We start from the raw sequence: 26,602 nt of genomic DNA on the forward strand, positions 1-26,602 counted from the left end.
CCAGGGCCCGCCTGCCTTGTTGGGGACTCTAGGACAGGCAGGTATGAGAGGCATACCCGCGCAGGGTCACTTTGGGGGCGGCGGTGGTCCCCTGGCCCCGGAGCGGCCCCGTTGGTCCCCGCAGGCGGGCAGGAGCTCGGAGGCCATTGGCTGGCGCGCGGGCGGCGGAGGGGCGGGGAGCGCCGCCGAAGGGGACTGTTTGCTCCTACGGGCTGTAGATGGAGCTGTCCGGCCCCGGCGAGGGGGAAGGCGCCTGGAAAACGTTCTTCTTCTCCCTGGCCGGCCCGAGCGGGGAACAGCGCTCCCAGGATGCAGTTTGTGTCAACACGGCCGCAGCCTCAGCAGCTGGGCATCCAGGGCCTGGGGCTGGACAGCGGGAGCTGGAGCTGGGCGCAGGCTCTGCCCCCGGAGGAGGTCTGCCACCAAGAGCCGGCGCTGCGCGGGGAAATGGCCGAGGGAATGCCGCCCATGCAGGTGGGTGCACCCCCGCCGGCGCCATGGCCGCCCGCCTGCCGTGGGGGCGGGGCGGGGCGCAGGGCAGTGGGCGCCGGGCGGCTGGGGGCCCGGGCCGCGCGGGGCGGGGACGGAGGCCGGGTGGGCCGGGGCGCCGGGGGCTCGCGCGACAGGCCCGGCCCGGCGCCCTCGCAGGCCCCGCCCGCGCCCCGGAGCGGAGGGCGCCCGAGGCCGCGTGCCGGCAGGGCCCAGAGCCGGCGCCCGGGGAGGCCCCGCGGGGCGGGGGGCCCGGAACGCGCGGTCCCCGGGCCCTGGCGGGGCCGTAACCGCGTCACCCACCCCGGCCCGGGCTTGCCGAGGGGCTTGCCGGCCGCACTCGCGCCGGGCCGGCGACGTGGGCGCGCAGCGTACCTCGTCAGGTCACACTGCGGCCACTCTGACGAAAAGATGTTTTAAACGTTGTATGGCCATCTTTCACCGAGCATAACGAGCGATTCACCTTTCCCCGGCACCGGCTGTGATGGAGGGAAGGGGCCGCTGAGAGGCGATTCTGCCCTCCATCCAGCGGTGGGCAAACTTGGTCGCACATTAGAAGCACCTGAGCAGCTTAAGACTCCTGACGCCCAAGCCTCGTCCAGACCGGTTAAATCAGCGCCTCTGGGGTTGAGAATAGGCACCAGTCATTTCGTAAAGGTCCATAAGGATCTCGGTTCCGGAGTCAGAGCTCTAGAGCGGTGTGTAAAACACAAGGACGTGATGCTGAGAGAGGCCTGGATAGCTTTGCCCGGAGGAGAGTGTGGGAGCTGACCCTGGGCTGGACCCCGCGGAGCCTCCTCTGTCCCTGGCCTGGTTCTCAGCCAGCCGGGTTCTGACAAGTCCGCCAGGAGTTGCCGTGTCCTGTTTGATCATTTTTCAGCTTTAGGTCTCCAAACCTGTGTAGGGAAGCGGAACTTGCCGCCCCAAAATATGCCTCTTTGGCATAAGGATTATTTTAAGATGGTTATTTTAGAGGAGCTGCAGGCACAGGAGAAGCTCTGAAAACCAAGTAGGAGTTCCCTCTGTAAAAGAGAAATCTCCGTCGCTCTACCAGGAAGAGGAGCGTGACTCAGTGTCTCTAAGAACTCTCACCAGCGGAGAAGGCAAGGACGTACGTCTGCATAAACCTGTACACCCTGTGTCCTGGTCTTTTCCTGGTCACCTCCTGTGACTGACTCCTCCACCCCCCAACATCATCTGTCTTTAGCTGAAGATGGTATTTAAGGTAGTGGCCTGGGCCATTCTGGCGAGTAACTCAGTTTTCTGGGTCTCTCCCAGGTATACAGGAGGTATACCTGTTTTTTGTTTGTTTGTTTGATTTTATTTAGTTATTTTGGCTGCGTTGGGTCTTCATTGCTGTGCACGGACTTTCTCTAGCTGTGGCAAGCGGGGGCTACTCTTCGTTGAGGTGTGCAGGCTTCTCATTGTGGTGGCTTCTCTTGTTGCGGAGCACAGGCTCTAGGGGCAAGGGCTACAGTAATTGTGGCTCGAGGGCTCTAGAGCTCAGGCTCAGTAGTTGTGGCACACGGGCTTAGTTGCTCCGCTGCATGTGGGATCTTCCTGGACCAGGGCTCGAACCCGTGTCCCCTGCATTGGCAGGCGGATTCTTATCCACTGCGCCGCCACCGCCACCGGGGAAGCCCCGGAATACATGTTTTTAAACTTCGTTTTTCTCATGTTAATCTGTCTTATGTCAATTCGCCTATTAGAGCAGCCGAAGAACCTAGGAGGGTAGAAGGAAAATTTTTCTTCCCCAACACCTGCAAAAAGTAAACTGGGCCCAGTGACTCTCTGAACTTCCACCATCAGCCCTTGCCCCCTTCTGTAGGCCAGGCTGGAATGATGCCTGAATGAGCCCCAGTACGCGGCTTTGCTGGAAATATTACTGCCTCTTATGGAGCAGGGTCTGGGGCCCAGACCCTGCTGCCCTTTCTCCCATGTCAGGAGTGATTCCCTGGAAGCTGGGTGATGCTCCTCTGTGGCTGTCACAGCTGCTCTGAGTTAGAGAGGGCAGTGAGCATGCCTGTCCCTACCTGCCCAGCGCACCTCTAAATAATAGGTCTCCACTTCGCCCAGCCTGAGGGCCTCTTCAGCAGCGACGGAGAGAACAGAAAATGACACCTCCTCCTGTCCCATGTGGCAAGGAGATGCCATTTCAGCCCCGCTGTCCAGTAAGCCCTGGGTAGCTGGTATGGTATGGGGCCAGTTCCCAGGTCACCAGTGCACAGTGACCACCCCACTCTCGGTCACAGGGCTCAGCTCCTAACTTGCACCCAGGGGACCTCGCCCTCCAGGGTAAGGACCCAGAACTGGGGGAGTACCAGAGGGCCGGGACCATCAGGTACCCCTCCCCCCTGGGAAGCAGAGGGGGCTGGGAGGTCTTCTCTTCCTCTTAGAGATGTCCCCTCCTCCTCTCCTCAGTGAATGACATTTTTTGGCAAACCCACTTTTATTTTGGAAAATATGAATACGTACTTACATAAGGAGACAGAGCTGCTCGTCTGCTCTCTTGCTCGGGCTCCTGGTGTCTCCCTTGGCCACAGCCCTGCTGGGAAGGGAGGCAGCCCAGTTACCTGAACTGTGTTTTTTGTCACCTGCAGCACCTAGAACTACTCCAGTTGACAGTGCAGCGAGATGCTGTGGAATGACCGGCCACTTCTCTGTGGCTCTATTTCATCATCTTTAAAGCAGAGATAGATAATCATTCTTGCCCTAACCTGCTTAGAGATCGCTGGGAAGATTAGGGGCAGATGACTGACATGAAAATTTTTACTTTGAAACAGCAAACACTGGGCAGCTCTAGAGTTCATCATTAAGTCTAGCCCACGAAGAAAACAGATGGGCTCGCCAAGGAAAGTGGTTCGTGACATTTTAGGCTGGGGTCCACAGCCTTGACCTCTCAAGGGTCAAGGTGGGGTCATAAACTAGTGGCCAGCTTGACCCCTGCAGGTGGGAAGTGGGAAGATTGGGTGGGTGGCTGCCCGAGCTCTTGCTGGCACGTTAACACCATAGCCTGAGAGGCAGGCGCTTGGCAGGAGGGCGAGACTCTGTGGCATTTGATGAGTTGTCCCCTGCTCTCAGGCCACCCTGCCTCCTCACACAGGGTCTCATCCCCGCTGTCACTTTCTCCCTCCTCGCACAGGCTCAGGAATGGGACATGGACGCCCGGCGACCAATGCCTTTTCAGTTCCCACCCTTCCCAGATAGGGCACCCGTCTTCCCCGACCGCATGATGAGAGAGCCCCAGCTGCCCACAGCAGAGATCTCTCTCTGGACCGTGGTGGCCGCCATCCAGGCCGTGGAGAGGAAGGTGGATGCCCAGGCCAGCCAGCTGCTAAACCTGGAGGGCCGGACGGGGACGGCCGAGAAGAAGCTGGCCGACTGCGAGAAGACGGCCGTGGAGTTCGGGAACCACATGGAGGGCAAGTGGGCGGTGCTGGGGACCCTGCTGCAGGAGTACGGGCTGCTGCAGAGGCGGCTGGAGAACATGGAGAACCTGCTGAGGAACAGGAACTTCTGGGTCCTGCGGCTGCCCCCGGGCAGCAAGGGCGAGGTCCCCAAGGTAAGTGGTGGTCCCCAGGGGCAGGGATGGCGGAGAGGACCAGCCCACGTGGACAGCGCTCTTTTTGTCAGGCCTTCTCACAGGCGTCTCTGGCTCCCTGTTGCCTGACTAAAGTGTCTTCTTCCCAAAGCCTGCCTCCACTCTAACCACTTCGTCTGGAATGTTCCACCGCCGCGAGGCTGGCCTCCAGCCATTCCCCATGGAGCCCGCAGGTGTCCCTCCCCAGGCGTCTGGGCGTCCGCAGATTCCGACAGCGCCTCATGCTTGGGTTTTCCCCTTGGCACCTGCAAATGACCCTTTGTCATTGGTTGTCTTCGTGTCTGCTCCTCTGAATGGTTGGGGACTGACCCAGACCACGCCAACCAGGGTCACTTGAGTCGTGGCCACCGCCCTCCGGTGGGCCCTCCTCACAGTTCAGAATTCATGCTCCGTTTCCTGTTCCGTTTTCTCTCCTGCTGTCCCCGGCTCATCAAGCCTGCGGGCTCGGTCAGCACGCCCCTGAGAAGATGGGGTCACCCTCCGGAGACTCCACGTGCAGCCGCGTGTCCTCTGCCTTCCTGTTACCGTGGGCTCGCACCCCACCCCTTCACTTGCTCCAGGAAGTCACGCAGCATCTGCCCTGTGTCCCCTGCATCGTCACCTCCTCCCTCTCCACTAGCTCATCCCCGCCTGCAGCGTCGCCCATCTCTGTAATAAAAAAAAACTCCCTCCAGCGGTGCCTCATTTCTCTGCTCCTCTTTTGAGCGGTCTTTACTTGCTGTCTCCAATTCTTTCTTCATTGTCTCTCTCTCCCTTTTTTAACCTTTTTTATTATAGAAAATTCAAACCTAGACCAAAGTAGATCGAATTGTGTGATGAACCCTCATGAATCCATCGTCCAGCCTCTGCAGTTATCAGCTCTTGGACAATCTTGTTTCATCTAACTCCCTACCCACATCCCCCTCCCGTTTTATTCTGAAGCACATCCCAGACAGCAGGCGTTTTAATTGTAAATATTTCAATAGGTAGCTCTAAAAGGTAAGGACTCTTTTTTTAACGTAATAATCTCAAGATTATCACTACCGTAACAAAGATCTCAACCTACGCCAATATCCAGTCAGTGTTCAGATTTTCAGTTCTTCCAAAAATATTATGTATTTTTTTCTGTTAGTTTGCCTGAATCGGAACTCAAATAAGTCCACACGCTGTGATTCCTGTGTCTCTTAAGCCTTTTCAATCTGTAAGTTCCTCCTTCATCTCTCTCATTTTTCCTTGTAGTTTATCTGTGGAGGAAACTAGGCCATCTGTCCTGTGGAACTTCTCACTCTCTGGATTCTGCTGTTGCATCCTCTGTGGTCTACATTTAACGTGTTCCTCTGTTCTCAGTATTCCAGGAAATTGGTGACTGGATGATTCTCCCGGGAACCCACGTGGTTGAGGCTTTTGCTGCCACTTCTCCGTCCTAGTGGTCTTGCCAAGGCTCTAATGACATCCATGGTATTAAAGCCAAGGGTTGTTAAAGCCGTGGTATTAAAGCCTCAGTCTTCATCTCCCTGCCCTGTCAGCAGCATTTCACGCAGGAGACCCCTCCCTCCTTGAAACACCTGTCCGCGTGCCTTCCAGGCTCCCCGCACCCCCTTGGTCCTTTTCCTGCATCACTACCTGCTTCTTCTCAGTCTTCTTCGCTGCTTTCCCCTCCTTTTCCTGACTTCTAGTGTTTGGCATGGTCCAGGGCTCCGTCCTGACCTTCTGCTCACTCTCTACACTCCCTCCCTCGTGATTTCATCCAGGCTCAGCGTTTTAGATGCTGTCAGCTCTCAAAGGCAGTCTTTCCCTCCCGCTCTGTCTCTGTATCCTGCCCAGACTTCCTCCTTGAATGCAGAGTCACGTTCCTACCTGTTAATTCAACATCTCCATCAGGATGTCAGTAAGTATCTTAGATTTAACTCGACCAAACTGAACTCCCGATTTCTGCCTGAACCTTGTTCTACTCAAAGTCGTCCTCCTCTCCGTCGAAGACAAGAGCATCCTTCCAGCTGCTCAAGCCACAGGCCTTAGGGTCATCCTTCTCTCCTTTCTTTCTCGCACCCAACTTCCGCTATATTGGTAAATACCATCTGATTTTTCTTCAAAACATATGCACAGCCCAGCCACTCCTCCCCACCTCCACCGCTCCCGCCTTCGTCTGTTGAAGCTGTCATCGCCTCCCGTCTGATTATTGCCATGGCCTCCGCCCTGGTCCTCTTGTCTCCATCCTGGGCCCCCACCCCATACAGTCTCTTCTCAGCAGAGCAGCCAGAGTGATCCTTTAAAATTATCAATCAGTCATGACTTCGCTGGCAGTGCAGTCCAGTGGTTAAGACTCCGCACTTCCACTTCAGGGGCCATGGGTTTAATCCCTGGTCGGAGAACTAAAACTCCGCATGCTGCACAGCGAGGCTAAAAAATAAATATTCGTTGCTTTCTTCCCTGCCCCCGTACCCCCAATAAGGAGGAAGAAAAAATACAAATCAGTCATATTACACCTCTGCTTAAAACCCCCCAAATGGCTCCCCAACTTATTGAGCATAAAAGCCCCCATTTCGTCACTGGCCCCTTCCCTCTGGCCCACCCATCCGACCTCCTTTCCCTCTCGCCCACTTGTTGCTCCCCACGGTCCCATGGCAAGGACTTTCCTCCACTGAAGGGCCCCCGCCCCGTCGCCCCCATCAGTGGTTCTGCTAAGCTGTCACTGGACCGCTGTCCCTTCCTGGCCACCCAATCCCGGCGCACTCTTTCCTCGGTCCCTGCTCTCATTTCCTGCAAAGCACTTACACCATCAGTCATCTTAAATACTTACTTTTTTTTTTGTCTCTTGGTTGGTTTCCCTCTTCTTGGTTCACTGCAGTGTCTCCGTGTCTACAGCAGTACCCGGCTTATAGCAAAACATGTTTGCCGAATGACCCTCCAGCTGGAGGGCTCACGCTTCCACGTAAGGCACTGGGCCTTCTTGGTCTTTGTATCTGGTAGCCGACCCAGTGGCTTCGCCGGAGGAGGTGCTGAACGGTGATCCATTGAGGCCACGCAGAGCTGAGTTCTAACAGTGGCTGTGGTTCTCCCTAAGCCACCCCCACCACTGCAGCCCCCAGGGGCTCGTTTTTGTCGAGTTTGGCTTATATAACATATTGCTGTGCGGCATAGGTGGCATCTCCTCCCACGCTGCCCTTTGCCCTCGTCTGCGCCCTGCTTTAACTCGGTGCTGCGTCCCGGCCCTGCTGCGCGTTCTGTGTGTTGGGCCAGGCGTTGGGGGTCTTGAGTTGACACCTACCCTCACGGAACAATGGAATGGTTGTGGGGTCCGGAATTAGAAGGCTTGGGTTTGAATCTTGGCTTTGCCACGTGCCGGTTTTCCTACCACAGGTCAGCTATGTTTTGTGTTGTCTCTGAGCCTCCTCAGTTCCTCTTTGGAAAGAAGTGAAGTGTAAATAAGTAATTTAGTAAGTAAATTCCCAGGCGGTCTCTCTGAGCTTCAGTGTTCTCACCTGTAACACGAAGATGATACTATGCCTACTTCGTGGAGTTGTGAGGGTTAACTGATATCGCTGATGGGACAACACTATGTAGCTCATTGTAGTAGTTCTCTATTGCCATGTAACAAATGACCCCAACCCTTAGCAGCCTAAAAAAAATTATCATTTATCATTTTACAATTTTCGTGGGTTAAGAATTCAGGAGCCACTTAGCTGAGTGGTTCTGGCTCAGAGTCTCATGAAGTTACAGTCAAGCTGATGACCTGCAGATGACTGATGGGCTGCAGTCATCTGAAGGCTTGACTGAGGCGGGAGGATCGGCTTCCAGTACGCTCACTCGCCTGTTTTGGCAGGAAGCCTTAGCTAGTTCCTCACCACTTGGACCTGCCCCACAAGGCTGCTTGAGCATTTTCACAACATGGCCGCTGGCTTCCCCTAGAGTGAGTGATCCAGAAAGAGAGACCAGGATGGAAGCTACAATGTCTTTTATGATGCAGCCTTAGAAATTGTATACCGTCACTTCTTTATTCATTTGTTAGGAGCAAGTCACTCAATCCTGCGCTCAAGAGGAGGAGAATTCGGCTTTATTTTTTGAAGGGATTGTCAAAGAATTTGCAGACATATTTTAAAACCTCCATAACCATACGGCACCATGAGAATGTTAATTAATGTTGCTGGCAGTAGTTTCAGTTCATTGTAGACTCTTGGTCTTGCTAGATGCATTCTCTTTGTCAGATTCAAATTTCAGGCTGCTGTCTCTCAGCTTCTCTGTGCCTCGTGGGTTCTATTAAATTGGTTAATTGTTCATGGATAATTCATGGATATTCTTTCCTGTCTGGCTAGGCTGTGGGTTGCCTGCAATCTTGGCCCATGTCTCAGAGTTCTGCTGCATCCTAGCAGAGTGAGGTTTTTGCAGAGTGATGTCTATTTCCAGTTGTGGGACCATGATTCTGGAATTTTGACTGGTGAAGCGGGGACAGAGGAGTTGGTGTGTCGGAAAAGATAACAAACTTGGTTTTGGATACATTTAGTTTGAGGTACTTAAAAGATGAATAGGGACTTCCCTGGCGGTCCAGTGGTTAAGACTTCACCTTCCATTGCAGGGGGTGCGGGTTTGATCCCTGGTCAGGGAGTTAAGATCCCACATGCCTCGTGGCCAAGAGAACAAAACATAAAACAGAAGCAATATTGTAACAAATTTAATGAAGACTTCAAAAAAATGGTCCATATCCAAAAAAAAGATCTTAAAAAAAAAGATGAATAAATGAAGCCACTCAGAAGGCTATTGAAATGTGAACTTTGAAGGGAGGAAGGAAAGCTGAAGGGTGTCATCTGCAAAGAAGTAACCACTGAACCCGTGAGAAGAATGAAGCTGCCAAGGGGAAAGTGAGGAAACAGGGCAGGGTGAGAGCAGAACCATGGTCCTGGGGCGAGGAAGAGGGAGCAGTACAGGAGACGTGAACCAGGTGGGCAGGAGGCAGCGTGGTCGTGGAAACCAAGCAGGAGGAAATTCCAGGAAGGTGGTCTGACCTTTCAGAGAGGTCTGAAGGGGTGAAAGCTAACAGCAGGAGGCTGATGACCTCTCAGGATGAGGTTTCAGAGAGTAGAGGATGCTCATAGACAGATTTCGGGGGTTAAGGATGCCTGGATGGGGAAGAAAGCACAGAACGTGTGTCTCGGGATGTGTCAAGTGCAGGGGAAGAGTAGACTCATTTGTGGTGGCAGGGTTGAGTGGGGCTCCTTTCGGGTTGGGGGTCCTGAAGGGGGAGACGGAGAGATGGAAAATGCCAAAGGGAAAAGGTGGTTTGGGTTGAGTTTCACAGGCAGGAGGAGGAGAAATGAAGGGCGCCAGGCAGTGCGCCAGCAGGCCTGACACCGAGAGTGCTGCTTTTTTCATTCACACAAAGGTGCCATGTGTCAGGTACAGAGACCGATGGACTAGGGTCAGGGCCTTGGGGAGAGCTGAGGGCTTGGATTTCAGAGTGAGAGGGAAAGGCTGGTCCAGCAGGGATGGGAAAGTGGTAGGAGGTAAGGCTATGTGGTCAGAGAAGTGAAGCTCAGATATTGAAGTCTTGGAAGTGAAACCATCTTGAACAATTCTGTCCGAGATGAGGCCATGATGGTGAGTGACTGAAATGAGTACAGACAAGAATCCTTGTCGAACTGAAATAACAGCTTTATGGAGCAGATTAGATGACCTTGAACACCAGGTGACTGACACTGGATGCTGGATGACTCAGGCCACAGTGGGACCTTCCTAGTGTTGGCAACAGCTATTCAACACATTCAGCAAATATTTATTGACTCCAAACTACATGCTTTTAGATGCTTGGGATGTAGCGGTGCACGAAACAGATCAAGATTCCGGAGCCTTAGCACGGGCAACGGGCAAGTTTTAGTGACAAAAACACGACTGTGTACCTAGGGGTGACCTGACTGAAGTACAGGTTCTATAACAGGGTTTTATTGGACTTGGCTTGCTAATACGCACTCCAGGAACCTACTGCGTCTCTGTCACCCTGAATGCCAAAAGCTTTACCTTCAGGTACCCAGTTTACCTAAAAGTGAAATTACAAAGGATGTGGTTAAATGCTTAATTTTTACTTATTTATTTATTTTTTTTGCTGTACGCGGGCCTCTCACTGCTGTGGCCTCTCCCGTTGCGGAGCACAGGCTCCGGACGCGCAGGCTCAGCGGCCATGGCTCACGGGCCCAGCCGCTCCGCGGCATGTGGGATCTTCCCGGACCGGGGCACGAACACGCGTCCCCTGCATTGGCAGGCGGACTCTCAACCACTGCGCCACCAGGGAAGCCCTAAATGCTTAATTTTTAAAAGGTTACTGGAGGCACAGGATGATCAGGAACAGAGTGGACTGACTCCACTGAAACGGGCCGGGCAGGATGGGGGCCGTGGGTGCAGCGGGCCCCGTGCCCCTGATGGGGAGTTGGTGGGGGGAGGAGCGAGCAGGGGGTTCCAGACTAAAACTCTTGTTGGCCCAGGTTCCGGTGACTTTTGTAGACATTGCTGTTTACTTCTCTGAGGACGAGTGGAAGAACCTGGATGAATGGCAGAAGGAGCTTTACAACAACCTGGTTAAGGAGAACTACAAAACCCTGATGTCCCTGGGTAAGGGCGCCTTCCCTCCCCTGTGGCGAGCACCTTGGGAGTGGGGAGTGAGATGCTTCTCGACCCGTGGTGCACCACCCCCGGGCAAGGTGTCATGTTTATACGTCACGGAAACTCAAGAAACGATTTGCTTGCCTGCTAGGAAGTTAGAATGACTTGTAACAGAATGGAAAGTAAAAACAGGGCCTATCACCGCAGGGCTGAACACTGCGCTGCCACCATTGTGGAATCACAGCCAAACAGCATCACTACGCGCTGCCTCCCAGCAGCCTTGGATAAGCCACGGTCGCTCTGCTGCTGGCTTTCAGAGACCAGAAACGGGGGAATCTATTGACTTGTTTTCATAGTTCCTCGTGAGAGATTACCTGACGCACTCACATAACGGCCACCACCTAGAGGACTGCTGGGGTGGGGTGGGGGAGGGGAGAGCTCCACATCGCCCTTGATCGGGGCCCACTGATCAGCTTCACTCAGCCCTGTCTTCCCTTCCCCCTCATTCCAGACTCGGAAGGTCCAGTGTCCAAGCCAGATGCTCCACCCCAGGCCGAGCCCCGGGAAGAGCCTTGCGTGTGGGAGCAGCGTGACCCCGAAGAGAGAGAAATCCTGATGGATCCAGACACAGGTGATGGCAGCCGAAGACAGCCCTAGGTCCAGGGCAGGGTGGGAGAGAAGCACCGCCATCCCTGCATGACTTCCAGGCGGGCTTCTCCCGAGTTGTTCGTGGGGCCAGTTCTGCTGCCCTTGAAATTTGGCGGTCACCTACAGGAAGAGTTTCAGGGCCAGAAAGCGCACCACAGATGTTTGTCTTTTGGGTCAGAACCGTGTAGCTCGAGATGCCCAGGTAAGCTGGAGAGAAGAGGAAGCAGCGGGGGCGTGGGGGCGCCTTGCAGCCTCCCAGCCCTGATGGGCGCCCTAGACCCGAGTGCAGCTCCAGCCTAGGGAGGTGGGCAGAGGAGGCTCTGTGTGGCGCACGTGGGGTGCGTGGCCGACTGCTTCGTGCCTGGCTGTCTCCTTCAGCATCCTCGCCCCGTTCTCACAGACGCCCCATCACAGGCAGACTTACCCTCCAAAGCTTTCTTCTCATTCAAGGGAGATCTTACGTTCTGAGGATCCAGTTCCCCGAGAACGTCACACCTGGTGATGGGAGGTGCGAGGCTTCTCGGGACCTCAGCTCTCCTGAGCACTGTTGGGCCAGGTGAAATCTGGTCCTTGAACTGTATTCTCTGCCTTCTCCCAGGAGCCTTCACCCGTTGGGGCCCTCTGCCCTTCCTCCCTTTTCAGTGGAGGGTGTATTCACCGAAACTTCCCTAGAAGGTGGCTCAAGGCGGCCCCCTCCCCCCATTCTGCTGTCTTTATTGAGATATAGTTCGCATGCTGTAAATTCACTCGTGAAGTGTATCATTCAGTTCACCAAGTTGTGCAGCCATCATCGCTATCTAATTCCAGGACGTTTTCATCATAGGGCGCCCCACCCCCATGAGCAGTCACTCCTGTTCTCTGGGCCTCCCCCGCCCAGCCCCTGGTTCTGCTCTCTGTTCTCTGGGCCTCCCCCGCCCAGCCCCTGGTTGCTGTGCATGTGCCTCTTGTGGACGTTTCGTCTAAATGGCTCCTTCCCTGTCTTAGGTACCACAAATGTGTGAGGTCAGCAGCTGTGGTAACCTTTCACAGTAAAGCAATGTAACCTCAGCCGTTTCACTGAGTTATCATCCATCCCTGTGCCAGATAGAACAGGGACCACTGTGGCCTTTTTATGGATGGACCAAGCAGACTGAGAGCCAGAGAGGGCAAGTGACTCATCCTCTGGGCTGGGGGCAGAGGTGAAACCAGGATCCATGTCTTCCACTTCCTCATGTAGTCTCTTTCCTGCTGTCTCCTGCGGGGGCTAGTGTTATACATCACACCATAGACCCTCACAAGAGGAACATGCCCCTGTGGTCACGTCACGGGGTCTGCATGGAAGACATGTTATTGTCTTTTATGCAAAAGGATGCTGTGCCTTATCCATTCCAGGAAGGGATGGGGCTGCTTCCCTTTGCCCAGTCTAACTTCGTGTGTGTGTGTGTGTGTGTGTGTGTGTCTGTCTGTCTGTCTGTCTGTCTGGCCCACTCTTCCTGACTGGGCTGCAGAACAAGGACGAATGTCTCCCACATGGAGGGAGACCTATGGCCTGTCCTGATTAGCACCCACCCAGCGTGGGCTGTTTCTGGAACCCTGTCCCAGCCTTACCACACCTCATTTTGTGGCTTGGCCTACCCCCTTGTCCTGAATGTCGATCGCTTCTCTGCTCCCAGGACCTTCTGCTCCTGGGGATTCCCCATAGTTGCCCAGAGAAACCCAAGACCCCTGTGCTCTTCCCTGGCCAGTGCTGTCAGCCGTGCTCCTGACCCCGAGAACGTCCAGCTGACGATCATTCATGAAAACGGCACCAAACGATGTGATTCTCTGTCCCCAGGAGCAGAGCCCCTGGTGCCTGCACAGGACACGTCCTCTCAGGTGAAGCGGGAGGAGGCCCTGTGTGCCCGGGGTCAGCGGGGCCTGGAGGAAAGAGCCATCCCCACAGAGTCCATCACCGGTGAGTGAGCTGACTGGCCGCCCAAGCCGGGTGGCAGAGGAAAGTCCAACGTGGTCTGCAGGCGCCCAGCATTGTCTGACGTGTGTGCCGGGCCAGAGGCCTGAGCTGAAAACGGAAGATTGTGGGTCCAGGATGGATGGAGAGACAGGGTTTCCCACGAGCCGCAGACTCGGCACACGACGTGGACGAGTTGCCAGCACGTCTGGGCTTAGCCGTTCTGTTTTCTCTTCTTTGTAATATCAGTTTTTAACTGTTCCTTTCTTCCCTTGGAAAGCAGTATCTGCAGAAGTACTGAGTGTGAGGCGTTTTACAGGTCCCGTGGGTGGGGGAATCTGGGGGTCCATGAGACCTGCTCCCGACTGGTGGGAAGAGCTTTCGTTGTTTTAACCAAGCACTTACGGCTGCTGCCTCTGTGTCAGGCCCCGCACGGCCACAGTCCTGTCAGGGGGTCTGGATAGCTCCTCTTCGACGGCATTCTGGCTGGACTTTGTATGTGAGATCTCTGTTAGAGAAGATATGTATTTATTAGTCAGAGTTCTCCAAACAGTCAACAGGGTGTGTGCGTGCGTGTGTGTGCGCATGTGTGTAGAGATCTTGATTGAGTGATTGAATTTAAGGAGCTGGCTTCTGCCAACTGGAGCACCGGGGCAATCTGCCGGCAGGATTCCCTTTTCCTCGGGATGTCAGTCTCTTGTCATTAAGGCCGTCAGGTGGTGGGACGGGGCCCACCCACATTATGGAAGGCAGTCCACCTTACTCAAAGTCTTGTTGAACTCCTCAAAACAAAAAAAAACAACACAGAAGCATCGAGAAGAATGTTTGGCCCAGTATCTGGGTACTGTGGTCTAGGCAAGTTGACACATAAAATTAACCGTCACAAGATATATTAACACACTGTAGCTCTTTACTTATCCACAGGTTAGAGCTCCACAAACCTCATCCCCCTTAGTCAAAGCCTCACACTCATAGGTGAGTGATAGCAGCCCTTTCCGCTTCCCAATTCATCCGGCCAGTTCCTCAGAGAGCATCACAGTGCTTCAGAGGGATCTTTAAGAGATAAGAAGGCAATAAAGGGTAAATGAGATTTAATAGACTCTGCAGAGGAAAGAGGGTGTAGGATACATCTTAGAAAAACCCCATTAAGATGGTTAAGATAAAAGGCTTCCTGGGGCTTCCCCGGTGGCGCAGTGGTTGAGAGTCCGCCTGCTGATGCGGGGGACACGGGTTCGTGCCCCGGTCCGGGAAGATCCCACATGCCGCGGAGCGGCTGGGCCCGTGAGCCATGGCCGCTGGGCCTGCGCGTCTGGAGCCTGTGCTCCACGACAGGAGAGGCCACAACAGTGAGAGGCCCGCGTACCGCAAAAAAAAAAAAAAAAAAAAAAAAGCCTTCCTGGAAGGTGTCATTTTCCTGGACGGTCCCTGCAGGAGGAAGACCTCCTTCCACGGTGTTGCTCAGGCCTCAGGCGTGAACCTCGGTTGAAGGAGTTAAGCTCCTGAAGGACAGGAAAGCTCTCTCGATGACATCACTGTTATGTCACCCCCTGTAGTATCCACTTATTTGCGGCAAAAGCTCCAGCAGCTGAGGCCAAGCTGACCTAAAGCTTTAATTAACTAGAATAATTACTGCTGATGTTTAGGGAAAAGAACTCATTGCATGACACGAGAGACTTAAAGCACCACCTTGCGGGCGTTTCCGTGTCCCCTGACACCTTTGCTGCTCTGTTCCCACAAGCAGACTCACCAGCTTCTGCCCAAGACCTCCTGTCCCGGATCAAACAGGAAGACCCCCCGTGCGTGTGGGCTCAGCAGGAGTTGGCGGAGAGGGACATTCCAACGGACCCCAACTCAGGTGAGCGCGCCGTCGGGGCACGTGGAGATGACTTCTGTAACCGCCAGAAAATCTATCCGATCGAGTCACTTTGGTCAAAGGCCAGTGAAAGACGCAGGGGATAAACTACAGTGTGTTCCTCAGGTGGTGACTTTGTACACATTTCGGCATATAACTATTAGCGAAGTGGGGAGGACTTCTCTAAAGGAATCATCACACTGATAATTTGTACTGTCAGTGAACTGATACTAATATGACTTCACTGATTTCTGAAATATAATTAAAAAGCCTTTTAAAAGTGGTATATATTTCTGTGACAGAAGGAAAGAAAGTAATTTTACTTTTTCCGGAGTCTTCCTTGAGTGAATAGTAGTTAGGTGTCTCCCAGGAAACTTCTGGGGAAAGTCCAGGCGTAAAGGGAAGCATAAAAGAACAATAGGGAAGCTCTGCCCGCCCAGGCCCCATGTACGTGTGCACGCGGGCGTGTGTGTGCATGCGGGTGTGCGTGTGCATTTGTGTGCGTGTGCACTGTGTGTGCGCGTGTGTTCACATATGCTTGCAGAGCTGGAGGAGGCCAGTGTCATCTTGTTTGCTGGTTGTGACCCCAAAGTCTCATGCAGCCCCGCACACCAGGAAAAGAAGCAGCTGTAAGATCTAGGATTCCGTGTCGTTTGTCAACTCTACAGCTCCACAAGGGGGGAAGTTGAAGGGGTCCAGGGCAGGAGAGGAAGCAGTGCCCTCCCGACAGAGAGGCGGCAGTGTCCACGGCAGTTCCTATTAATGACCTGTGCCCACTGCTTCTGCCGTTGCCGATCTGGAAGGCCGACCTCTCCTCCCTTGGTCCTGTGGGCCATCAGAGGCCAGGCTCCCCTCCGGCCTGGCCCCGCAGATGGCCCTGGGGCTCCGAGGACAGAGCCAGAAGACCTGGGTTCCGGCCCTGGCTCTGCCTCCACACAGCCTCCTCCCCGGCAGCAGGACCAGTGAGGTCCCATCTGGGGAGGCTGTTGACGGGATGGAGACAGGGATACCCCAACTGCCACACGCCCTCTGAGCAGAGCAGCGGCCTCTGCACGTGGCGGTGTTCGAACTTCCGGTGGGATGCTCGGCGGAAAGCAACAGGCTCTAAGACTGCCTTCTTTCCCCGAACAGAGTCTCTGATCTCCGCACACGACATCTTGTCCTGGATAAAGCAGGAGGAGCAGCCGTACCCGTGGGGCCCTCGCGACGCCATGGAAGGAGAGCTCGGGTTAGATTCTGGCCCCGGTGAGTGGCGCACCCAGCGGGGCCCCTGGGTGTTTTGTCCACTGGGACGGTTGCTCACCAGCCTAGCCCCTTACAGGGTGATGTTCTGTCATGGCAGCCTTTTGAAGGCCTGTATCAAAGCACTGTCCCCTTTCCTTCTGGAGGATGGCAGGTATGTTAGCTTCCTAGGGCTGTCTTGACAAAAATACCCAACTGGGTGGCCTAAAACAGCAGAAATTTATTCTCTCATAGTTCTGGAGGCCTGGAGTCTGAAATCAAAGGGTCGGCACGGCCATGCTCCCTCTGAAAGCTGTAGGGGAGCCCTGCCTTGCCTCTGCCTAGCTTCTGTGTTTGTTGGTGATCTTTGGTGTTCCTTGGTCTGTGGAGGTGTCACCCCAATCTTCTGTCTTCACACGTTCTGTGTCTTATAAGGTCACGAGTCACGTTGGATCAGGGGCCTGCCCTCCTCCAGTATGACCTCATCTTAACTACACCTGGAGAGATCCTATTTCCAAATAAGGTCACATTCTGAAGTACTTGGGGGGTCCAGATTTTGATGTTATCTTTTGGGGGGATATAATTGAACCCATCACAACAGGGAAAGGCGAGCAGGCTGGGAGCGAGCTGAGGCAGTGGTGTCACAGCAGGTGATGGCAGCAGGCGGCTCACACACTAGGAAACACGCACCAGAGCGCCCTGGCAGCTGACCTCCCAGAGTAACTGGGAAGCTCCTGAAGCTCAGATAGGAAGAGGGGGGTTTCTTCTGCCGGCAAGTGTGAGGCCAAATACCTCCCCTGACTTGGCTCTCTTGGGTCTTTCTGGAAGCCCCCTGACTGGCTGAGGACCTCTGGCATGTGTTGGTGGGTTAGGTAACGCGTCGCATCAGGCTCACATTCCTTGCCAGGGCCAGTACCACTGAAACAGCTGGCTTAATGTCCTCTGGGTGATTGGGGTGGTGAAGGGACAGTTAATCATATGTTCCTTGCTCACATTCCTGACACCCTCTGAGAGCTCGAAATCCATGTCAGAGCTGAGGACATGGGTTGTTTCTGAATCTGAAGGGACATTTAAAACCCAGGTGAGCGGATCTCACTCTCCGTGAGACAGACTTAGTTCAGTCTGGAAGAGCAGAGTGGGGCCGGAGGAATGGGCAGGGGATGGCAGAGGAACGGTGCACATCCTTGTCTAAAACAGAATTTCAGTTGTCCTCTTTCTAACCTGCTGGTGGGGTGGGATGTGACAGGGACATCCGGGGGACCGCCTGTGAGGGCAGGAAGAAGCGATAGCGGTTGATGCCACCCCATCCTCTGCAGCACTCAGGCCACCATTTCTAGCCCTGGCCCTGAAGGCAGGGGTACCAGATCAGCAAACATTGTGCCAGGAAGCTCCGCCCAAATCTTTGTCCCTCGGCGCTGCCTTCCGACTTCTCCCACTTGGCTAAGAGCGTGTGGGCTTCAAGGAGCCTTTTCCTGGGACCTGCGTGGTTGTGAAAACAGCGTGAGACACTCGTGCAGAAATCGCCAGGCTCTGCAAATTACCAAAGCGCTTTCCTTCTCCAGTTCGAATATGCCGAGCGGCTCGTAGGACAGTTTGCCCCGTGCTGCTTTGTCTCTGGGAGGCCTTAGAAAGTTTGCATTTGGGAAGGAAGGCCCAGAGCTGGGAGAGAGGGGTATCTGGAAACGCTTCTCCTGCCCGCCCAGTCACTAGAGCCTCGTATCGGAGCCTCTTGTCTTTCTCCCAAAATGAACCTGCCTTCCGCTCATTAATGTTGGGATGTGAAATTAGTATCTCACCTGTGATTTCTTTGAGGTTTAAAACCCACCTAGTGCTGTGGTTGCCAAGGACCACCAGGTGGACTTTTGGTAAGACATGGCATCATGTGGTAGTCTTCTGGAGGGGGCTCGGAAGGGGGGAGGGGGCAGGGCTAGAGAGTAAAACACAGAAATACATGCATGTTCACGCCAACCCCCTTCCCTGGCCCTGCCGTAAACAAGAGAGAAAGACCCGGTGTCCTGCTTAACTCAAAGTCAGACGTCAGCCTAACCGGACGTTACCTTTTAGTAAAAAGGATTCCTGGCTTTATATATTAATGAGTGGATATTACTCTCTGCTCTCTGACAGTTAGTGTAAGACAGGAAAAAAGTCTGGTTCACTCAGAAGTAACGTGCATGGGGCTCCACTGAAGCAGGAAGTGTGAATAGGGGTTTGGAGTTCAGTGGCTACTGGGTGCTTCTGGAGAGAGTGGGGAGCCTCAGGCCAGACCACCCTACCCGGACGCCAGCACTCAAAACACACTCGCAAGTCACAGGATACGATTTGAAAGCAGCCTCCTGAAATTCCCACGTACTGCCTTGGGTTAAAACTGGTTAAAACAGTGATTCCAGCCTTTTTTAGTCTCTGTTACTTAACAAGTATTTACCTCGTGCCTGCTCTATGCTACGCAGTACTACAGGCACTTGGAATCAGTGGTGAAGAAGGGCCAGGGGCCTTTCCTTTTGTGGGACGGTGATGAACAGTAATCACGCAAACAAGATAAACTCGGGGTGGTAAACGCTCTGAGGGTGACGACTCGGGGAAAACAGGGGGCCGGGAGTCGGGGCAGGAAAGGAAGAAGCACTCGAGTGTGTCCAGATCACGAGAAGGAGCTGACCACGGGGCTGCTGGGGAAGGGAAGGCCATAAGGAAGGCCATCTGGGGCAGGAGGTTGGAGCAATAGACAAGGAGGAGTCTGACCACGTATGACCTATGGGCCAGGTTAGCGTCTGGATTTTATTCTAATATGAAAGGAGACTAACAGAGGGTTTGAAACACAGTGGTGACGTGATCTGGTTTACATTTTTAAAACGTACGTTTGGGAATTGACTGGAGTCAGGTGGGGAGAAAGGGCCAGAAGCAGGGAAACCATGTAGGAGCTAATGTAGTGGGTAGAGACCAGGTCAAGAGGTGATGGTTGGAAATATAACTGATAGATTGTCTGTGGTGGATGAGGAGACAAGAGTGACTCCTAGGTTTTGATCTGGAAACACTGGGCGAATGGGTGCTGTTTGCTGAAATGGTGAGTCCTGGAAAAGCAGCAGGTTAGCTGTGTAAATTAGGTGTTCTCCTCTGGACCCGTTCAACTTGAGATGACATCCAGGTAGCAATGTCAAGTAGACAGATGAACATAGGAGTCTGAAGTTGGAGAGCCTGGGGCTAGATTGATTGGGGAGTTACAGGTTGCAAGGACTTCTGACACCAACCACCTGGGATTAGGCCAGACTTCACAGGTGAGGCATCTCGTTCTCCACGTGACTGCTCTCATCTTACACAGCAGCTGCAGGTTCGAGGGTCCCCAGACCACCCGCACTTCTGACCAGCTGGCTGCAAATTCAGGGGTCTCCATTAACGCCTCAGGTGCAGTAATTCCCTAGAACAACTCACAGAACTCAGGAAAGTGCTATACTTACAATTAGTTTTATTAGAGCAAGAGGATGGATTCAAATCAGAACCAGCTGAAAGGGGAGATCCGCAGGACCAGGTCTGGGAGGGTCCTAAGCATGAAGCTTCTGTTGTCTACTCCCTGTGGAGTCGGGAGTGTCCTGCTCCCCGCACAGCGATGAGTGACAGTACTGCCTACCAGAGAACCGCACTGGAGCCTCTGTGTCCAGAGTGTTTACTGGGATTTCTTTACATACGTACAATTGATTGCATATTCAAACTGCTTTAAAGAATGAAGACATTTATCCTCTTACGTAACTAAGAGGTAGTCCAGTTCTAGCCTTGGTTGGCTCAAGGACGCAGCTATATTATCAAGGACCCAGGTTCTTTCCAACTGCTTGTTCGCTCATCCTTGGTGTGGATGGAGCAAGTTGGCCACAGCTGTTCCAAGTATCACCTCCAGGCCCAGAGGGAAAGGAGAGGCCGTCTTTTTGCCTGCGCTGTCTCCAAGGAGTGAGGATGCTTTCCCAGAAGCCTCCCAGCAAACACATCTCATCAGCCAGAACAAGGTCCCGTGCTTGTATCTGAATCAGTTACTGGCCAGTGAGTTCTAGAGTGAAAGTCCTCATGTTAGAGGTGGGAGGAGATGGTGTGACGTAATCCCCATGGAGAGTGGAAAACTGGGGCATGCTGAGTCATGGGGTAGGATGCCAGGGTTTGAGGTGTGTGATCTTCTCCAGCAGCCTTCAGCTACTTGAGTGCTGTCGCTGCATTGGGGTCCCCCAGGCAAGCCCAACAGAGGAGAGAGGGGCAGAGGGACCACAGGAGCTAAGCTGGGTCAGGAAGGGAGAACAGAGGCGGGGGGCGGGGCGGAGCAGGGAGGCAGTTGACAGAAGTGGTCTGGTGCTTACTCCGAGTTTGAAGAATGATCAGAGTAGGATTAGGATTGTTTGGGGTTGGGTTTCCTGGGAAACAGTCCCTGAGATGGAGGTTTACGTACACGTGGTTTCCTTCGGGGTCCTCTTGGGAATAACACCCACGAAGGAGGGAGAGTAGCCAATCGGGTAGAGGGAGAAGCAAGGCCCACAGTGCAGCTGTGACAGAGGCCACAGCCAAACCTGCAGGATTGACGGCATGACATCCTGGATTGAGGCTAGGAGAGTTACAGTGGCCCCTGCCCCTGGCCAGTGTCCTATGGAAATGGTTCTTTGCCTGGTCAGTGTTGGTTGGGATAGAGGGGGGCAGGCTGGGCCCAGTCTGTCTAGGAGTGTCACATAAGGAACACATGTGATGGGGAGGGGGCTCCTGCAGGAAGAAAGGACTGTGAACTGGGGATCGGGGAGGTGATGGAGGGTGAAGGAAAGAGAAGACTCCTAAATACAGTCAGCAAACCCAGTAGTGCCTTGGAAGTCGGAGTCCTGGGCCTCAGATCGCTGCTCCGATGCCCAGAGCCTGGGCTTTGTGCCCCACTGCCCCCAAGGTCGTGTAGAACCATGAACCCTGGAGACTCGGGTGCAGGAAAGGGCACCATTGCAGGAGCGAGACAGGCGCTTCCTGGGGAGGCTGGCTGGGCAGCCACTTCCACACGAGGATGAGGAGAGCGCCAGTCACGTGTGGTCCGCGGCCAGGTGGGGTCAGGCGCCAGGGTGGGACTCATATCAACCCAGCTGACCCCGCCGCAGTACAAGGCCGAAGGCTGCCTGCTTAGTGGAGACATAACTGCAAATCGCAGGGTGGTTATGCGCCCGGCCCCCTGCATTCCCCTCCTGTAGGCCTTCAGACGGGCTTTTCACCTGGGATAGGTTCTGGCAGACTCTCTCCTTCCAGTCGAGAGATTCTCCGTAGGTAAATTAGCACTGAACACCAGAATACAATTAAGTCTTATTATTTCCAGGCGATTCCGCCTTCCAAGGGGACTTCCGCAGAGCACCGCTCCTCTGCCCACCGGCTCCCGGCATCTGGGGGTGTTTCCTATCGTAACTGCGTGCCACCTGCCTGACCCGCTTCAGGTGCTCTCCAGCTGGTGGCTCTGTGCAGCTCCGAGGGTTGGGGAACCCTCGAGCACAGGGAACTTGATCATTTGCCTTGTTCAATCCCCTCATCCTTTAGAGAAGCTGAGGCCCGGCTAGCCTGTGACTCGCAGGAAGCCGCAGAGGAACTAGTTAAGGCCCGGGGCACCCTTGCAGGGACGGCGTGAGTCCTGGACCGAGCAGTGTCAGCATGTCGCTTCTTCGTGTCTCCCCCCCAGGTGACAGCCTGCTGATGGTGAAGAACCCGCCCCCGGCCCCGCCGCAGCCCCCGCCCGCCCCGCAGAGCCTGCCCCCGCTGCCGGCGCCCCCCGAGGACGCGGGCGGCCCCCCGAGCCGCGGCGGGGGCGCGCTGCTGGACGACGGCTTCCCCGCGCTGCCTGGGGAGCGGGGCGCGGGCGGGGCGCAGGCGGACGGCCAGGCGGGCGGCGGCGGGGCAGCCGGGGGCGCGGGCGGGGGCCCAGGCGGGGGCGGCGGGGGCTGCGGCAGCTGCTGCCCGGGCGGCCTCCGCCGGAGCCTCCTCCTGCACGGCGCGCGCAGCAAGCCCTACTCGTGCCCGGAGTGCGGCAAGAGCTTCGGTGTGCGCAAAAGCCTCATCATCCACCACCGCAGCCACACCAAGGAGCGGCCGTACGAGTGCGCCGAGTGCGAGAAGAGCTTCAACTGCCACTCGGGCCTCATCCGCCACCAGATGACGCACCGTGGCGAGCGGCCCTACAAGTGCTCCGAGTGCGAGAAGACCTACAGCCGCAAGGAGCACCTGCAGAACCACCAGCGGCTGCACACGGGCGAGCGGCCCTTCCAGTGCGCGCTGTGCGGCAAGAGCTTCATCCGCAAGCAGAACCTGCTCAAGCACCAGCGCATCCACACCGGCGAGCGGCCCTACACGTGCGGCGAGTGCGGCAAGAGCTTCCGCTACAAGGAGTCGCTCAAGGACCACCTGCGCGTGCACAGCGGCGGCGGACCGGGCCTCGGGGCCCAGCGGCCCCTCCAGGCGCCGCCAGAGCGAGACTAGGGCTGGGCCGGGGGAGGGAAGGGCCCGGCGGCAGGAGCAGGGGGCGGGGGCGAGCCTGGGGGCGTCCTGAGGCCCCACCATCCGATCCTGCCCTTGGTTCTCGGGGCGCCTTCCCTCCCTCTACCCCGCCACCTGCTGGAAGTCGGGAACAGGAATTGCACTCCAGATGGGGTCCCCTGAGTGTGGGGCAGGGGTACCCTAGACCTGTCCGGCCTGAATGGACAGCCCAGCTCTTCTCATAGGGTGGACCAAGGGGGCCGGCGCAGGGAAGGTGCCGGAAGGACAGCGGGTAGGTCCCTCTTCCGGCACCCCCCCTCAGACACCTAGCGTGCCCATTGGGCCTCTGGGGTCACAGATTGTGATCAGGGGAAACCACCAGGGAGTCTCGGAACCCTTCTGAGATAAAGAAATAGGTCCTAAAGTTAAGAGACCCTAAAAAGGAAGCGAAGGTGTCCTGGTGAGAGGAGGGACGTGCTAAGGGATGGATCTCCGTGATGACAACACTGCCTCGCGTTTGAATAGCGCTTTATACTTTTTTAAACACGTTTTCTATCCGTTATCTATTTTCACCCTTAGCCTATCCCTCTGAGGTACGTGGGGTAGGATTTTCCTGACTTGATAGCTGAGGAAAGTGAGACACAGGTGAGATGGTTTGCCCGAGATCACACAGAAGAGAGTGGCAGGGCTGGGACCAGAGCCCTGCCCCCAGCGCAGTGTCCCCACCACACACACTGCCTACCTCTGGCATGTGAGAGACCTCTCTGGCCTGGTCTCTCTCCTCTCTCTTTCCCCTGACCCACCAAAAATAATCAGAAGCAACAGGGGCCAACTCATGGGGTTACTGGGAATGGGGAATAGATTGACTAGAAAATGCCCGGGGTTGTGCTTCCAGAAGGTTCTTCCTGTGTGGGCACTGCTGGGCGGGAGGGAGGGCTGCCGGCCCCCAGCCTGTCCCTCCCACCTCCAGTCCCTCTACCTGGTGCAGCAGCATCTTTCCACTGCACAGCAGTGACCTGGCCCTCCAGAGGCAGCTAGCACCCTGGCTCAGACCTCATCCTGATGATTTATTCGTTTCCCAGGGCACAGGGGTGAGGGAGAGGCTCTTGCTGCAAGAGCAGCTATCAAGGAAGTGAGTCTCTTCCCAGGAGGGCCAGGGCCAGTAGGTGCTAGTGTCTGAGAGCCTCAGTCTCTCTCCTGCCCTGAGCCTCCCAACTGGTGCTGTCTGTTAACCGACCATGCTCGTGGACATGGACACAGACCCTCCTCTGCTCCAGACCCTGCAGGCGCCTCGGGAGGCGCCCAGAGGACTCCCCGTGTCAGTACATCTGCTCTGTGGTCCTGATGGGCCACAGCCTCCCTATCTGCGTCTTGCATGGCCAGGCACTGGGGTGGGGTGGCACGCCCCAGGACCCTTGTTTGTGTCAAGAATGACTTCCGCTCCTGCCATCGATCCCACTTCTCTCCCAGCTGGGGAGCACGTGTGTGAGCGCTCTGCTTCTGCCCTTCCCCTCATCTGTGCCGCTCTGCTTTCCTCAGACCCCTTTTTGCCGTGCAAAGGGAATTCTTGAAATTAAATAAAAGGTGTCCAGATTGCAGACTGCATGTTCACAAGGCCGGAGGGCTCTCCAGCGTGGCTTCGTACAGTAAACCCTCAATGAACTGGAATCCAGCTAACTGAGATTTTTTCCCCCCTTTATTCTGCTTTTTGAAGGACGCAAGTCTTAAGAAAATGAGAAGTTAAATATAGACAAGGTCAATGGAGTTCTGTTGGAGCAGAAGGGGACCCTCTAGTCCATTGTACTGGTTGGGAGGCAGCAGTAGTCTGCTTTTCAAAAGCACGTGGAGAAAATCAACATTTTCATAACCTAAATCATGGGAAGTAAGGCCAACAGGTTTTTTTGTTTGTTTGTTGCTTCTTTGGGCTGTTAAGAGTATGAAGGAGGGGGAGAAATCCCTACTGAGACATGGGTTTGAAACATTTGAGCCCATAGCTCGAGTCTGTCCCTTTATTTTACCTTTGAGGAGCTGATTCCCAAAGAGGTTTAGTGACGGATGAGTGAGAGAGCCAAGGCCAAGTTTCTGGTTTCTCGCGTCCTAGTCTGGTGGACCCCACGCACCAAGTGCCCCTCGGTTATGCCGCAAGTCGACCCAGCCTCCAGCACCAGCCCCTGGGGGAGTCCTAGAGTGAGCTCTAACGCCCCCCCCCCCCGGAGCTGAGCAAAGGTGGTGACACTCAGTGTGGACCTCCCCCAGGCAGCGAGGATCCTCAGCGTGGACCCTGCAGTCCACTTACCGAAGCAGGACGGCGGTCCTACTTTGGGGGTGGATTTTTATTTTCCTCCCGATAATGTGTTAATTAAAAGTATTTTAATTAAAAGATTAATGCATGCAGTAAAAATCGGTTTAAAAAATAATGAAGAGTAAAACTCTTTCCTACCAGATTCCTGTTGAGAGGCATCCGCTGCTGAGAGCTTATATGTCCTTTAGACCTGGAGGAGCCGGGGCTTAAAGGATGCATTGAATGCAGCAGGGGAAGGAGGGAGAGGCAAAGTGGGATGAGGATGGAACATGTCGGGGAGGCAGGAACTGGGGCAGTAAGGCCGGAGACTGGCCTGGCTAGAGCCGGGGTGTATGAAGTTGTAGGTGATGTAGATGTAAGGTGAGTCGTGACCGGGCCACGGAGGGCCTTCAGTGCCAAGACTCTTCCACAGACGGGCTGCCAGTTAGCCTGCGATCCGCTGTGCCACAGACACCCTCATCCCCCCGCTTAGAACTCCTTAGAAACAGTGCATAGCTTCCTCAGAGAGGAAGTCTTGAGACGGCAGGTTCAAGCTAGATGCCACTGAAAATGAAGAGCCACAGGTGGACAAAGTTATCTCACCATCAAGGCTTTGGGCGCTATAACTGGCTCTCTGATCTCTGGTCCCGGAATATTGGGTGATGGCAGAGGGTAAAGGAAAAATGAGTAAACACACCAGGCGCAAGATGAACCAGCCTGTGTCCGTGTTTTACAGTGTTGGCCCATCGGTTTGTTACTGTTAGAAAAACATGTAACAGCATTTTATCATCCTGGGACCCTAATAGTTTGGGGGAGGCCATGGCCGTCATTCCATCCAACACTGACTCGCTAGGGAGCCGTCATGGAGGGACATCTCTAAAATGGTTATTCTTGAGAAGAGGGGCCCTGGATATAAGAATCTTACATCCCCCTACCCCGTCCAGCGAGGTTCCCGTAGGTCTATAAATCTAGTGAGATGCTGGCAGTGTGTGCTAAAGGCTGAGAACCTCTGCTCAAACCTCCTTAGACATATTTTAAACCCATATCATTCGTCAGCATTCTAATCGCTATAGGCTTACTATCTCCTATTATAAAAGAAGACTCCCATTTAAGAGTACGGGGAGGGACTTCCCTGGTGGCGCAGTGGTTAAGAATCCACCTGCCAATGCAGGGGACAGGGGGTCGAGCCTTGGTCCGGAAAGATCCCACCTGCCGCGGAGCAACTAAGCCCGTGCGCCACAACTACTGAGCCTCGGCTCTAGAGCCCGCGAGCCACAACTACTGAGCCTGCGTGCTCCTAGAGCCCGTGCTCCACAACAAGAGAAACCACTACAATGAGAAGCCCGCGCACCTCAACGAAGAGTAGACCCCGCTCGCCGCAACTAGAGAAAGCCCACGCGCAGCATCAAAGACCAAACACAGCCAAAATAAATAAATTTATTTAAAAAAAAATTTTTTTTAAATAGTCGGGAGAGAGCCTATATCCAGTCTTAGAAGCGGAAGCCAGCGTTGTCTACCCGGATTCCCCACACCTTCCGTCCCAATGGGATCGCTATC

The 26,602-nt window shown here is 54.8% G+C and overlaps 1 protein-coding gene across 3 annotated transcripts; it reads left to right on the forward strand.

Annotated features, from left to right (window-relative positions):
• Positions 1–198: 198 nt before the first annotated feature.
• ZNF282 (zinc finger protein 282) lies at positions 199–25,403 on the forward strand. 3 transcript variants are annotated; one of them, XR_013829856.1, is made up of 9 exons: positions 199–474; positions 3,632–4,051; positions 10,540–10,666; positions 11,169–11,288; positions 13,119–13,238; positions 14,971–15,087; positions 16,216–16,329; positions 21,974–23,855; positions 23,931–25,403. XR_013829856.1 is itself a non-coding variant. In XM_079932032.1 (8 exons), the coding sequence occupies exons 1-8, from the start codon at positions 310–312 to the stop codon at positions 22,765–22,767; spliced, it is 1,977 nt and encodes a 658-aa protein (XP_079788158.1). In that variant the 5' UTR covers positions 199–309; the 3' UTR covers positions 22,768–25,403. The 3 variants fall into 3 exon arrangements, 2 of the variants coding, with proteins under 2 accessions (XP_079788158.1, XP_079788159.1); XM_079932032.1 differs by having other exon boundaries at positions 21,974–25,403; XM_079932033.1 differs by having other exon boundaries at positions 14,974–15,087; positions 21,974–25,403.
• The last annotated feature ends 1,199 nt before the right edge of the window (positions 25,404–26,602 follow it).

Source organism: Stenella coeruleoalba (genome assembly GCF_951394435.1).
Source record: "Stenella coeruleoalba genome assembly, chromosome: 9".
Classification (NCBI taxonomy): Eukaryota; Metazoa; Chordata; class Mammalia; order Artiodactyla; family Delphinidae; genus Stenella; species Stenella coeruleoalba.

Bases quoted from the DNA above. Each gene is read 5' to 3' on its own strand.
- ZNF282 (XM_079932032.1), top strand. From the start codon at position 310: ATGCAGTTTGTGTCAACACGGCCGCAGCCTCAGCAGCTGGGCATCCAG. The intron at 11,289-13,118 runs GTGATGGCAGCC...CTCTGTCCCCAG, and splicing joins CCTGATGGATCCAGACACAG to GAGCAGAGCCCCTGGTGCCT. The intron at 13,239-14,970 runs GTGAGTGAGCTG...TGTTCCCACAAG, and splicing joins CCCCACAGAGTCCATCACCG to CAGACTCACCAGCTTCTGCC.